The sequence below is a fragment of the Arachis hypogaea genome, chromosome 13, assembly GCF_003086295.3.
Source record: "Arachis hypogaea cultivar Tifrunner chromosome 13, arahy.Tifrunner.gnm2.J5K5, whole genome shotgun sequence".
NCBI classification, from domain to species: domain Eukaryota; kingdom Viridiplantae; phylum Streptophyta; class Magnoliopsida; order Fabales; family Fabaceae; genus Arachis; species Arachis hypogaea.
Window position 1 is genome coordinate 34,468,876 of NC_092048.1, and position 14,041 is coordinate 34,482,916.

Consider the following 14,041-nt stretch of genomic DNA (forward strand, 5'->3'; position numbering starts at 1 on the left):
CCTGCGACAGACTGTGATGCAGCGGTGAAGGCGGATGGAGGGGTACCTCCGAGACCGAACTGGTGACCACCGGATGACGATGGAGGCTCGTTCAGATCAACATCTAACGGGGCCTGTGTGCCTGAGGTCTGACCACCACTGCGGGGAGTGACGTCCCCCTGCATGATGGCGGTGATCTCCTCTAGGAAGCGTGGACTCCCAAAGTCCCCAACAAGCGTGTCTGACCCAATAAAGTCTGACCACTGTGACCCCGGGATAACCCAAGGTGTACCCCCTGTTCAGGTTGGTCATCGGCTGGCACACCAACGAAGTAATGTCCAAGAGGGCCGATCCAAGTCCAGCGTCACCCGTGTCAGCCCCGTCACCCATCCCTGTACCATACCACTCACCCCCATGACCGCCATCGTGTGTACTAGTACCCACAGCTGCAACAGCCCCTGAACCACCCCCGCCAACGTGCCCATGCTGATCATCGTTGTCGTCCCCACGGTCAGCACGCCCCCTCGCCCTACCTCCCTGGAATCGTCGTCCACCTCTAACGGGACCGGCGTCGTGATCATCGTCCATAGCATGATCAGGCCACCTAAACTCACGCTGGCTCCGCCGTGTCCCCACACCCATCCTCCTCTCAACCCTACGCCTGTCCGGCACGTCCTCAGGACGATCCATGTCAGGAACTCGCCCCGGACCCCGCTGTGACGCCTCAACTGGAACCGGAACTGCTCTCGGATCCCCCAGCTACGTGTCCGGAGACAAGAACCTCTTCCCATGCTAACTCCACCACTCAAGGAACTCATGCGACGGTCCGGGGTCGGCAACAACGTCGAACCTCAGCACACTCTCCTGACGAGAGTCCCAGTAGAGATGCCACTTCTGCAAATAAGACGGGAACCACCGATCGCCACCTCTCCCGTCCTTGGACATCAGAAAGTCAATGTTCAGTGCGGGAAGCGGAGGGGGCTGTACCCCTCCAAACTGCGGAAGAACACGATCTATCTGATGCCACTCTATGACAGCAAAGTAGATCAGCGCGGTCACAGAGCGCCACAACGCCATATGCCGAGGCTCCAAAACCTCCGGATGCAGAACCTGAAGTACGTCGGGGCTACTGTACGGCATCCATATAAACTGCACAACACAAGGAACCCACCCTTGTCAGGGCAACTGTTGGAACCAACTCGAAAAGCTTGCTTATAAAAGGACATTTGTTAACTTGCATACTCACCTCCCTGTCCTGTAACCGGTCTATCCTGAGCCTCCACATCGCCACTCTAGGACCCTTCTCGCTCCCGGAAGGGTTGTAATCTGACCATCTGCAACATACACATGTGTTACATCAACTGAAATATGTGTTTAGAGTATGCAATAGACTATTAATGAAATGCAGTGTTGTGTGTAAAATTGAAATAGATAAGGCCGTTTCTAGTACCTCGAGGCCAACGGCCAGCTGAACGTCTCATATCCTGCAGGCCTAAACCGAGGAAAGCACCAAAAGATCCAAGACTGAAGTAGCTGAAGCGGGCCCGCTAACTTGACGACATGTCTGTTCGCCACTCGGCACATGCACCGGTACAACCAAGCCAGTGCTGCAGAACCCCAGCTGTAGGTACCCAGCTCCTCCAGCCTCGCTACGTACGGAAGCCATCTGATGTGAATCCGGTTCCCGGACTTGTCCACAAACAGCTGCGTGCCCAACAACATCATGATGTACGCACGGGCATATCGGCGCACAGTCTCCTCATCTGCATCCTCAGGGCACTCGCCAAAAGTCTCCTGAAACCAGCTGCAGTTCACTGCGTACTTCTGAACCTGACTAGGAGGAGGTATAACTCCGAGCAACTCCTGGAACCAGACCCAGGCTGGGTGGCCACCCTCGATGTATATATGGAACTCTGACAGGCACCCGCTCACGTAATGGCCGTCCACTGGCAAACCCAGCTGGTATGCCACGTCCTGGAGTGTGATAGTGCACTCTCCGAACGGCATATGAAACGTGTGCGTCTCGGGACGCCATCGCTCCACGAATGCACTGACAAGGGCCTCGTCTAGCCGAAACCATCGGTCGTTCAACCTTGCAAGATGGTATAGACCTGCCATTTGCAAGTACGGAACGTATCTGTCATCAAGTCGCATGCCCTGCTACCGCCGCATGCTCCTAATGCATCGCTGGGGCTGCGCATGAAATGAACCGCATAGTTAAAACCAGCTTAAAAACCAACCACAACCGTAAGCAACACGATAAATCATCAACAAACCATTCTGCTAAATAAAACCGCATAACATTACATGAAAGATAAGCAACTGGAAAAGAAACTCATATACCGCACAACTAAACCGTTAACATAAATCGGCTTAACGAGATCCACTAACAAGAAAAACCTTAACTAAACCGGTTTACATGAAACATCTAGCGTAAAACAACTACAATCAAACAAGTCAAACATATCACCAACATAAAACCACTAACGAAAACCACCTACCCTAAACCACTCACATAAACCGCTTGCATAAATCACTCACAAAAATCGGTAACATCAACCACCAACATAAACCACTAACAGAAACCACTAACTTAAACCACTAACATAAACCACTACCCTAAACCACCAACCTAAACCACTAACATAAACCACTAACTTAAACCGCTAACTTAAACTACTAACATAAACCACCAACAAAATCCCCTCACATAAACCACCTACATAAACCACTAACATAAACCACCATCTAACCCACATGCAAAACCACTAAGTCACAACTACCGCTAGAATCAAAAATATTTCCGTACTAACCTCGTCGTTGATGACCCCGGCTATATGAGCGACTCCGTCCAAGCAATATAACCGTGCCGGATCGTCCCCCATCAGCAGAGTATTCCGTTCAGGTCTTCCTCGGAGAGAATCTGGGTCGTTTTCTCTGAGATTTGGTGGGGTAGGGGGAAGGAATAATAGTTCGAATGAGGGTGATTCGAACTCCTTATATAGCCGAATTAGGGGTGCACAGACCCAGCCCGGCCCGAAGGTTCGGCCCGGTCCTGAACATTTTAGAGGCTAATTTGGTGTGATTTCATCGGGTTTAGGGTCGGGTAAGGGTCTCAAAAATAGACCCGGTCATTATTTCGAGTTGGGTCCGGGCCATAGCTCGGGTCACCTGAAGTCGGCCCGGTGGTCCGGTCATCATACACAATTAATATTTTGTGTTATTAGTGATGGATCATGACTATTCTTATGTGGAATTTAAGTATTGTAAACCTTAATATTTTGTTTTATTAGTCATTATAAGACTATAAGTTAATGTTTTATGTTTAGAATGCATAAGACTTTAGACTAATGCATAATATTGTGTTATTTGTATTGATTTAAATATTTGGTATTATTAGACAATATTAGTATTGATTGTGGTTTTGCTTTAGTATTGATTGTGGTTATGCTTTAATTTTAAAGAAGGGTTGGTTTTTGTTATATTTTTCTAAGTGAATTTTACCATGTTAAATAATGGTTGGAGTCTTAAAAATTTGAATATTTTTACATGCTAGCTTACAAGAAGGTATCAACGTAACGTAATGTTAACGGCCCGGTTTTCACCTGGTATAATTGTGGCCCGAAAGTGTATTGATTTCATCGGGTTTAGGGTCGGGTTCGGGTCTAATAAATAGACCCTGTGTATATTTTGAATCGGGTCTGGGTCACATCAAACCCGGCTTTACCCGGCCCATGTGCACCCCTAAGCCGAATCACCCCTAATTCGAACCAGCTTGGTTCGATTTATGAAGGAGCACGCCAAGGGTAATTCGAACCAGCTTGGTTCGAATTACATACATTACACAATTGCCTATAGTTCGAACTAGGTGAGTTCGAATTACTTGTGGTAGTAGTTCGAACCATATTGGTTCGAATTACATTCAAAGCTCCTCTCCACCTAATTCGAACCACCCTGATTCGAATTACTAAGGTTCGTAGTTCGAACCACCCTGGTTCGAATTACATAAAAATAGCTTTTGGCTTATTGCTGAAACGATTTTCAGTTTGGCGTATTTACATTACACATTTCTTGCCTTGGCTTATTAGGGTTTTTTACCCTTAAATTTACGTTTAAAGTGTCCAATATTTTAATTTTTTATTTTATATTTAATTATAATTATTAAAAATATCAATATGTAGTTATAAAATTATTAGAAGCAATCTGTTACTAAATATATTTCGAAGACATCCAAAAATAATTTCTCCTACTTTTGACTATCTATTTGTATTGTAAAACATGGTAATAAATATATTTCTTCCATCTACAAACTGCTTATTATCTTGGTTTAGCTGCCACATGCAAAAATTAAAGTTACCAGAAAATTTTTTTTTATAATTTTTTTGGTTACATATAATACCCTGGTTACTCTAATAGACAATGGTTTGTTGGTATTTGAAAAAGGAAAAGAAAAGAGAAGAAAAGAAAAGAGAAAAAAGAAAAAGAATTATTAGAAGCGACGTTGAACCTTCAAGAAAAGAAAATGACTTTTTTTTTTTCTTTTTGAAACGGTTTCCCAATATTTATTTATTTATTATTAAGATATTATATTATAATTTTTTTTGTGTTATTAAAATTCCTTTTTCCTGCATGCCAGCCCGAAACAGCGAAAATAGGGTAATGAAAAGGGCATTCTGGTAATTTAAAGTAATCATGAGTCGGATTTATAGCTCCGTAGTATCAACGCTACCGCACTTCACCGCAACGCAGCTCAGTTAGCTTAAGAAGAAAAAAGAGACCATTTTCTCAGCATTCAAGCACTCATTTTCCCGAGAAAATCTCAATCGTCTCTCATTTTCCATCATGTCGTGGCAGGCCTACGTCGATGAGCACCTTATCTGCGACATCGAGGGTAATCAGCTCACGTCTGCCGCCATCCTCGGCCAAGACGGCAGCGTTTGGGCTCAGAGCTCCAATTTCCCTCAGGTTTCTTTTTTTTTTTTTTCTCATTTAATCGTTCATCAAAGTTTGGATCGGCTCACTATTTTGCTCTAGTTAAAAGATTGATTTTGTTGTTGTTGTTGATGATGGATGTTGCTTCCTTGGATAGTACACTCTCTTTATTTCAATTTTCAAGTTTCTTTATGCGATTTGTGAGATTGGATGATTGATCGTATTGGAATTTGGGGGGATTGTGTATCTTCCTTGTAAAGGTTCTAGATTTGCCGATTTCAGCTCGTTGCGGTTATAAATTGGGGTTACAGCGATTAATACTGTTTTGGAGATTTGAGAGGTGTCACCGTGCAAAAAGTTTCAAACTTGTTGCATGTTTTTAAGGTTACGAAATCCTAGCTGAACAAAGAATATTAATTTTGACTAGGGAGTTGAATTTTCTGCGACTGTTAATTAGTTATATACTAAAACTTGTTGCTATTATTAAAGGCTTATGATTTTACATTTCTATTCGTTTTGATGTTTGATTGATTCACAACACACGTAGGATGGTGTAATGAATTTGTGTGCGAGCAGATCTGTTCCCGCTAGTATTGATTTTTATTTGTGTATAATGTTTTAATTTTTTGGCAGTTCAAGCCTGAGGAAATCACTGCTATCATGAATGATTTCGCGGAGCCCGGAACACTTGCTCCTACTGGACTTTACCTCGGTGGAACAAAATATATGGTAATCCAAGGTGAGCCCGGAGCTGTCATCCGAGGGAAGAAGGTAAGGACTATTTCTAATATTCAATCTTTATTTTTGAATCTTGATTGTATAAATTCAGAAGATAATGTAATGATCTAGAATATATATATCCTACATTTTCTACGTGAATATAAATTTATGATATCTCTTACTATTCATTTTTGTAAATTGGTATTCGAATCATGTTGTAAATTGAGCTGTATCATGTCATTTTAAGTGCTGCGATCTATGTTTTTCTAAAGGGCTGATTTGCACATTTTATAGTGAAGTAATATACCCATGTAAATTAGATAATATGTAACGGTGTGTTGCATATGATATTATGAGTTTATGACATATATCTTCTTAGAGCATTGAGCATTCACTTGTATTTGGAATAACACCCACATGAAGGAAAATCTAGTCCTTTTCCACGTGTCTGGTTTATATATTTCAATCAATTTATGGATGAGTATAGACAGATATACATGCAGGTCTTTCTCTTCTGCATATTTTCTTTTAACAATCTATAATACTTAAATGATTTTTCTGTTCTTCCAAACTTATGGATTCAATGGTGAAATTTAGTGAGACGTGGACACACTGGTTGTTTCTTGTTGAGTATCTTGTGTAGATTTTGTGTCTTCATTTGTATGTTTGGCCTTGAGACATTAGCATTTGCGCCTATTATCCAGGGTCCTGGTGGTGTTACTATTAAGAAGACCAATCAGGCATTGATCATTGGCATATATGATGAACCAATGACCCCGGGTCAGTGCAACATGGTTGTTGAGAGGCTCGGTGACTATCTCATTGAGCAGGGTCTCTAATCCTCTCTTACTCTCTCTATCTCTTATGGTTCATAGCATATTTCATTGGCTTCTGTACAAGGTTTTTGCGTCGACCCGGAGTTGGAACTGGGAATGCTTGATTCTAGTATAATAATTTTACGGTTATGTTGCAGAAAAAAAAAATGAAAAAAAGTTTGGGGCTTGAGAAGTAATGACCATAATCTTTGTCGATGTACTTTTTTTTTTAGTGGGGAACCTGTATACATTACAGTGGTTTTAATTTTTAATGCTATGGTATAATGATTGGCATATTTATATAAACTTTGCAGATTCTTATCTATTTGGCAGTAACCATGCATACTATCTATGGTATAATGACATATTTATATACTCACACTCCCCTTCCTATTTCCTATTTTCCTACTGTATATTATCATTATGTTCCTTTTGATTTATTGTTTTTAAGGTAATTAGTTTTTTTTTTCTTAACTTTAATAGTAAGAATTCTTTTAAAAGAAAAAAAAAAAAGTGGAACCTTTAGAAGAATATCCCAAGGATATATTTTTATAGGATAAGAAATGATTGGTTCAAGTACATAACCGCAATTTTCAAAGTAGTACAGTCTATATTGCAATAATAATTCTATAAAATGGGTTCAGTGGAAAATTGTAGAAAGTATTCCCTAGCTCATCATTTTGGGTAATTTGTAAGGAGACCATTATTGAAGTACCGAGCAACGTTGACTATGGAGGACGGTATGGTGTCTCTCTATTGTCCATGTATAAGTTGAATTAACCTTCAACCAAAAACAAGTTTAAGTAGCTAACCAAATTCACGAGTAACGACTTGTCATTTAATTAGGTTCTGCAACTTATGTCAATCAGGGGGGCAATTTTCTCTTTCCTTTTTTTTTTTAAAGTTAATTTTGATGCAATATTAGATATATACATCAAAATTAAATTCAGTTTCATTAATTTTTTTTCTTTTTCTACCATTTATGTGATTAATGGTTGTAAAAGAAATATCTGTCTAATTGTTTTCTTAAAAAGGACGGGTTTGACTAATCTACCGCCTGTTCTGTTCCGACCCTAGATTGTTCAAAGTGCACTAGCTGGAATAACTAATATGCTGTCTAACATCCCCCCAAAAATGCAGAGATTATTATCTTATGTGATAGCTTGTATGTAACGCCACGAAAATATTATAATTTTTTTTTTGAACATAATATTAAATTTATGTTGAATGGCTAGTGACCTAGTGTACTGTAATCGGTTGAATGAACATATGTCTGGATTATGACTTCAACAATGAGTGCTTTGCATGATTCGTAAGTAGCATTCATCATGTTCACGAAAAGAATATAATACTATTAAAGTAGCCTTCATCATCATAATTCCGTTGTTTTTTGGGGGAATTTCCAACTCACGGGTTTATAGTAACCCTAACCGAGTGCTTTCTACAAGTGGGTTGGTCGGATCTAGAATTATTACATTCCAACTCGACTCATTCATCCTTAGCCACAAGTCCACAACAAATGGTTATAATTTTAGTTTGTAACCCATTAGTTTCTCATTCAAAACTTTATTCTTTTATTTTTTGGGGAATAGAAACAAAATATATTTCCAGATTCTAAAGCAAATAGTTAATTAGCCCGGAACGCAAATATGCAAATGCAATTGAAGCAGCCGGACCAAAACATCAGCATTTCCTTAACTCTTAATGATCTCATCATATGTGCGATTACATACGAAGAGGAGTGAGTCATCTACAAGTTTTTGCCTATCACTTGGCTCACAAAATTACGTTGAACTTAGAAACCCTTTTTCTTATTCTTATATAACAACCAGCAAAGGAGTTTACACTTTTATGATGTATTATAATAACAACTACCTCCCCTGCATGTCAAATGCAGCATACATCTATCACAACATGGCAAAATCATGCTATAATCAAGCTTTTCAGTACCGTTGAATATTCAATAGAATGGAGAGCGAAGTTACAAGAACAAAACCATAAATTAATGAAGAACTTCCTTTATGTGCTGTAGATGAAGTTGAAGACATTGCTGTTGTATTACCTGTCACAGTTTTGTTATTGCCTCTGCACACAGAGAGAAAACCCAAATGCCGCATTAGAATTTGAATAATAACTAGCAATTACATACACAATTTTCTGAGTGTTAGTAAGAAACATGTATCTAACTTACCCAGCTCTCATGTAGATGCAGTTGTCATAGCCTGCAGAATTGAACACAAGTACTTGTTCATAACTTCAATGACAAAGGAAAAATAGAGTATGCCAGACAATTTGACAAAGCACAGCTTTCGGCAAGATATATAATTTAATCAACCACGCTTTCATTCAACAACTCGCACATAAAGCATACCCATCTAGAAAGTACACTTCCTCAACTAAAATGATTTTCATGTTTATAAGCTTTTTTCAAAGCATACCTAGCTTGTTCAGAGTCGGTCACAGTTAACATGAATAACTTTGAACATCCAGGATTACTACCAAAACAGTTTCAACTACTAAGGTCCTAATTTTTTTTTTCCGATTTGAGATCTTTCAATTAATTCGCAATCAATGGTTATGTATCCAATAGTTAATGAATAAACTAGTATATATGATAAGAGAAAAGGCAAATAAAAATAAAACCGATGATGAGTTGTAACGAACATACTTGGATCCTTATCAACCTTAACACCTGTCCCTCCAAAGCTACAGGCAACATCAGAAGCCCCATTTTGCTGGTAATAGCTATTAAAAGCGTATGAAGCATGCGAGACAAGGTTATCTGGCTCATAACAAGGTTGGCTAGGCTGAATGGCCGTACAATCCACATTGCCAGGACCACAAGCCCAATCTACAGCATTCTGCAAGTCCATTTGTGAGGCTTTACTTGAAGCAATGCACCATGTTGTTCCATTTGATCTGGTTATATTAGCCGAGGTAGTCATGTCAACAGCACCTCTTCCAGTGAAATCCAGGTTATACACACTTGTCTGGTCTGGATAAAATAATCCCCAGTTCCTTTCGGATTCTAAACCAGGCTTCCTATTTTCATTGAACAATGAAAAAATGTAGACATCTAGTTCCTGCCCAGGCTTTGCAGGGGTGCCAGTGTTGTTGATAACATGCCTTATCAGATTAGCATTATATCTCTGTGCATTATCAGGAGTTGCAGCCGTCTCCTTAGGCGACCCTTTGGAAGGCCAACCTGTTTCAGTCACCATGATCTTAATCGTTCGGAAGTTTAGGGCCGTCAGCGCAAAGTAAATAGCATCAATCTGTGCATCAAACATACTTGTGTACAGCAAACCAGTGTTTGGATCAATAACTTCAGAGGATGCCTCAAATAGTGCATAGTCTAAAGGCACTTTCTTTGGGGAATCTCGGTAAGCATAATAAGGATACATATCAATCATAAACGGTGACTGGTTTTCAGCAAGAAATTCTAGCATTGGCTTTAGGAAATATGCATGGCTGCTATTAAAAGCTCCAGCCGAAGGTGGAAACGATCGGGACAGAACTCCCAGAGAATGGGTACTGGATACCCTTATCTTTTTGTGCAGCCCAACTTTCTTGAGTGCTGTAAGGACATTGGTCATGGCAGGCACTACAAACATAGAGGCGTTATTGGGACTTTCGGTGACTTCGGCACCTACAGTAATGTATGTGATCTTTGTGGCCGGATAGTAAGGAAGGATGCTGTTTCTGAGCCAAGTATCTGCATTAGACTGGAACTGGGAGAGTGAGAGCAAATCAGAATTGGGAACCCCTACCATAAGCTCAACAGGGGTGTTTGCAAAGGCCTTGAGGACCTGTATGTTGGAATCATAAATCCTGACATATTTGATCTTATGAAGCTGAACCAACTGAGACACCTTATCAGGTGTAGGGAGGTCATCAGCATTTCTTCCATAGCAGATCCCAATAAAGCTCCCAGAGCAGCAATCTGACACAGATTTGCATCAACATTAAAAGGGAACACAGAAATGAGCAGATTGAAGCGGTTCAGTTTAAATTTGAGAAAGGAGAAAATAACAATCCATGACTTTGTTGTTCAATCTAAATGGCACAAGGTGTGTCACATTATAACATGAAGTAGGTAGATACCACCAAGTCCCCACACATTAAGTTTCAAACTAAAAACAGAGCGACATGTGATTCTAGCAACAAGTAATAACACTGGGTTTTGGAAGCTAAGAAAGAACCACCAACTGCATGCACATAAAAAATAAGGTTGAGAAGCACCGACATTCTTTGAAGCAAATTAAAGCTGGAAAAATTGAAGGTTCTGTCACTCAATTAAAAAAAAGGAAGAAAGAGAAAGAAACAGGGGGAATGGTGATGTGAGTGCAGAGTGAAGAAGAGCAAAAGACGAACCTGGAAGAAGCATAAGGAAAAGCGAAGCCGCAAAGATGATGAGAGCGAAGCGAGTGGCCGCCATGTGCAGCTGCCTCTGCGGCTCTGCCCCCAACTTTACTTGTAACTAACAACGAGAGGTGAAGCTGAAGCTGAAGCTTCTACTTCTTCTTCTTCGTTGTTGAAGCTTTGACCTCCTCACCTAACGTTCCGATGCGCAGAAAAAGTAACGACGGCTCCTTCTCTTTCTCTGTCGGAGCTAACACAGTCACATTACAGTGTGATGATTTTTTTTAAGAGCTTCAACTTCACTCAGACACACTCTACTTTACTTCTCTTACATCTCCTCACATTATTATAAAAAAAAAAAAACGAAGTATAATCTAATTTTAAAAAGTATATACCTAAAAAAATTACATGTAACCGCAACTTTATTTAATAATAATAAAAAAAAAAAAACAAATTCAGCTTTATCTACCTAGTTCAAGTAATTATTCCATAATGATCAAATTTATATAAATATGAGAATGAAATAATATAACATTAAACTGTTATATGAGAGACATGGCTACTAATCATATGTTTAAATTGATAAATGTTTTACTTGTATAAAATTCTTAGAAGTTAGAATCTTTTTGAGTACTTGATCAAATGATCAAATTTTGTGTCCATCTGAATTTGAATTTACTCTACCTGAATTATTGTAGAATTTTATTTCTAAATGATTAGTATTTAATTTATTTATTGTGTTGAATGTATAGCGGGCGAGGAGAAGACACCAACAACACATAATAAAGCCAAAAAAAAAAAAAAAACCCAACATTGCTGCCCGTTGGAGTGTGTCAGGGTAAAAGCGTGCCACTCCACTCACACCTCATTTTCATTTTACACGTCTTTCTCAATTCCCAACCTTTCTAAAAAAAATAAAAAAATATTTTTCACTTCAATCTTTATTTTCAAGTTCGTTGTAAATGTCATCAGAACTTCACCATGGGTTATGCGATCTTATGCCCTGAATAATGAAATTGGCAAAAGATAAAATGAACTTCAAACGCTATTTATAGAATTTGGTAACTTTAATTTCGTTCACTCACTCACTCACTCACTCACTCACTTGATAGCAAATTTGAGAAAGAACGTTTCCTTCCTCTAAGCCAGCAAAATTCCCACACATTCGTTCCTTTAAACTAGCGAACAAAATTGTCAGATAATACTTATAATTTATAAATATAAATAATGGTGTATTTATATATAATTATAATTTGTAAATAATGAATTTTTTTATTTATTTAAAATGGCCTATTTGTGGACCATAACCTAGATTCATTTGGGCTCGTCAACATCATTCCCATGCTTTTATGTTTGTCATTCGGCTCTTTGCCTAATTGCCCTGCATTAATAATTGACTAAGTAAACACCAAAAAATAATAATAATAATTGACTAGTAATTTTTTTATGAAAAGTAAGTTTGTGTTAACGTGATTTATATTTGATAATCGTTATATTAAAATGGATTATAGTTAAATAAATATTGTTTGGATTATATTACTCAAAATCACTTTTAGATAAAAAATTATTAAAAAAATATCAATTTAAATAATTTTTTATATTATCCTATCATTTTACTTTAGATATTTGAATAGATTCTATTTACAAATTTTATAAAGTCGAATAAAAAATGAAAAAATTTCATACAAAACGAAAATAAAATACAGTAAAAAATAGAAAAAAAACTCATACAAATAAGAAATAATAAAAATTTTATAAAATCAATAATATATATCATATGAACAAAAAAATTACCATAAAAGATAAATAAAATGTATATTAATAAAACCAAATAAAAAATTAAAAAATTTTATACATAACATAAATATAGTACAGTAAAAGATAAAAAAAAAGAATTTATATTAACAAAAAATAATAAAAATACCATAAAAATTAATAAAAATAAGAATTTATATCAACAATATTTGTTATATGAATAAAAAATACAATAAAATAAATAAAAAATCATATGAATAAAACCAAATAAAAATTAAAAAAATTATATAAAAAAATATACATATAAAAAATAGTATAGTAAATGATAAAAAAAACTCATAAACTAAAAGTAGTATAAACTCTAAAAATATAAAATAATAACACTAAAAAAGTAATATAAAAAATATTTATCATATGAATAAAAAATAATAAAAAATATAAAAATCAAAATATGAAAGAGAATACTAAAAATAATAAAAAAAATTAAAATATTTACCTTAGCAGTGATCGAAACAAATCTAAAAGATCTTGATAAAAAAAAATTAGAACGAAGAACCACAAAGAACTAATGTAAAAGTATATGGTTACTTGTATCTTTTTTATAGAAGAAAATAAAAGATAGGGTTGGTAGAAAAGAAATAAATTTCTCACATAATTTCTCAATGGTAACCAGCTACCATCAACGTGAATGCAGAAGCTACAATTTTTAGCTTCACGTGAACGTGTGTTCAGAGGTGAAAGCACTTCTGTGTTCAGAAGTTCCCAAAGTTGCCAAACATAAAAATGAAGCGTTACAGATATTCAAACGCGCTTCTCTCTTCCCCCACGTAAACCTCAAACACATCATCCTAAGTATGTGTAGTAGCAACTGAAGTCTAGTTGAAATGATATATTAGTATGCCTCTTAATATGCTATATCTAGATTCGAATCTTGGATTGGGAGCTATTCAATCCATCCGACAAAAAAAATTGTGTAATAATTTAAAGTTAATAGCGAACAATAATCTAAATTTTTTATTTAAATTAATATTTAAAATAGCTATTTGCATAAAAAGAAACAACAAAAATCATGAGCGAAGAGAGCAGTGGGAGCGGGGTTGTTCGGAGTGACAAAAGTGGGAAGCATGATGAAGTTTTCGGTGAATCTAAGTTAAGGTTATCTCATAAAAGTTTGGATCCTAACATTATTCATGATAAGGACACTAAGATGAAGTCGCTGGTAGAACCTTATATTGGATGCTATAGTGGTTAAGGTGTTAGAAAAACATTATAGCTACACTGCCTTGTACTAGAAACTTAGGGCGGTCTGAAAAATCATGGGAGGTTATGAAATACTCAACATTGGAATTGGATATTTCTTAGTAAAGTTTGATTCCATGGAAGATAGAATTATAGGAACAAAGTGATGCTTGGGGACCTTGGTTGATCAAGAGTAACTATGTAGCTGCCAAACTATGGAAATTGAAATTCGGATTATG

At 37.4% G+C, this 14,041-nt stretch overlaps 3 protein-coding genes across 3 annotated transcripts; 1 reads left to right on the top strand and 2 right to left on the bottom strand.

Moving 5' to 3' along the window:
• Nucleotides 1-771: 771 nt before the first annotated feature.
• Nucleotides 772-2,133, bottom strand: LOC112733468 (serine/threonine-protein phosphatase 7 long form homolog). The gene is made up of 4 exons (XM_025782428.1): nucleotides 2,035-2,133; nucleotides 1,430-1,953; nucleotides 1,226-1,313; nucleotides 772-1,128 (listed from the first exon to the last, which is right to left on the bottom strand). Exons 1-4 carry the CDS (start codon nucleotides 2,131-2,133, stop codon nucleotides 772-774), a joined length of 1,068 nt encoding a protein of 355 aa, XP_025638213.1.
• A 2,268-nt stretch (nucleotides 2,134-4,401) lies between these two features.
• LOC112738022 (profilin) lies at nucleotides 4,402-6,769 on the top strand. Its single transcript, XM_025788244.3, has 3 exons — nucleotides 4,402-4,944; nucleotides 5,545-5,682; nucleotides 6,336-6,769. The coding sequence occupies exons 1-3, from the start codon at nucleotides 4,822-4,824 to the stop codon at nucleotides 6,468-6,470; spliced, it is 396 nt and encodes a 131-aa protein (XP_025644029.1). The 5' UTR covers nucleotides 4,402-4,821; the 3' UTR covers nucleotides 6,471-6,769.
• Nucleotides 6,770-8,235: 1,466 nt separating this feature from the next.
• On the bottom strand, nucleotides 8,236-11,448 carry LOC112738021 (glucan endo-1,3-beta-glucosidase 13). The gene is made up of 4 exons (XM_025788243.3): nucleotides 10,821-11,448; nucleotides 9,115-10,389; nucleotides 8,638-8,668; nucleotides 8,236-8,531 (listed from the first exon to the last, which is right to left on the bottom strand). The coding sequence occupies exons 1-4, from the start codon at nucleotides 10,882-10,884 to the stop codon at nucleotides 8,390-8,392; spliced, it is 1,512 nt and encodes a 503-aa protein (XP_025644028.1). The 5' UTR covers nucleotides 10,885-11,448; the 3' UTR covers nucleotides 8,236-8,389.
• Between the last annotated feature and the right edge of the window lie 2,593 nt (nucleotides 11,449-14,041).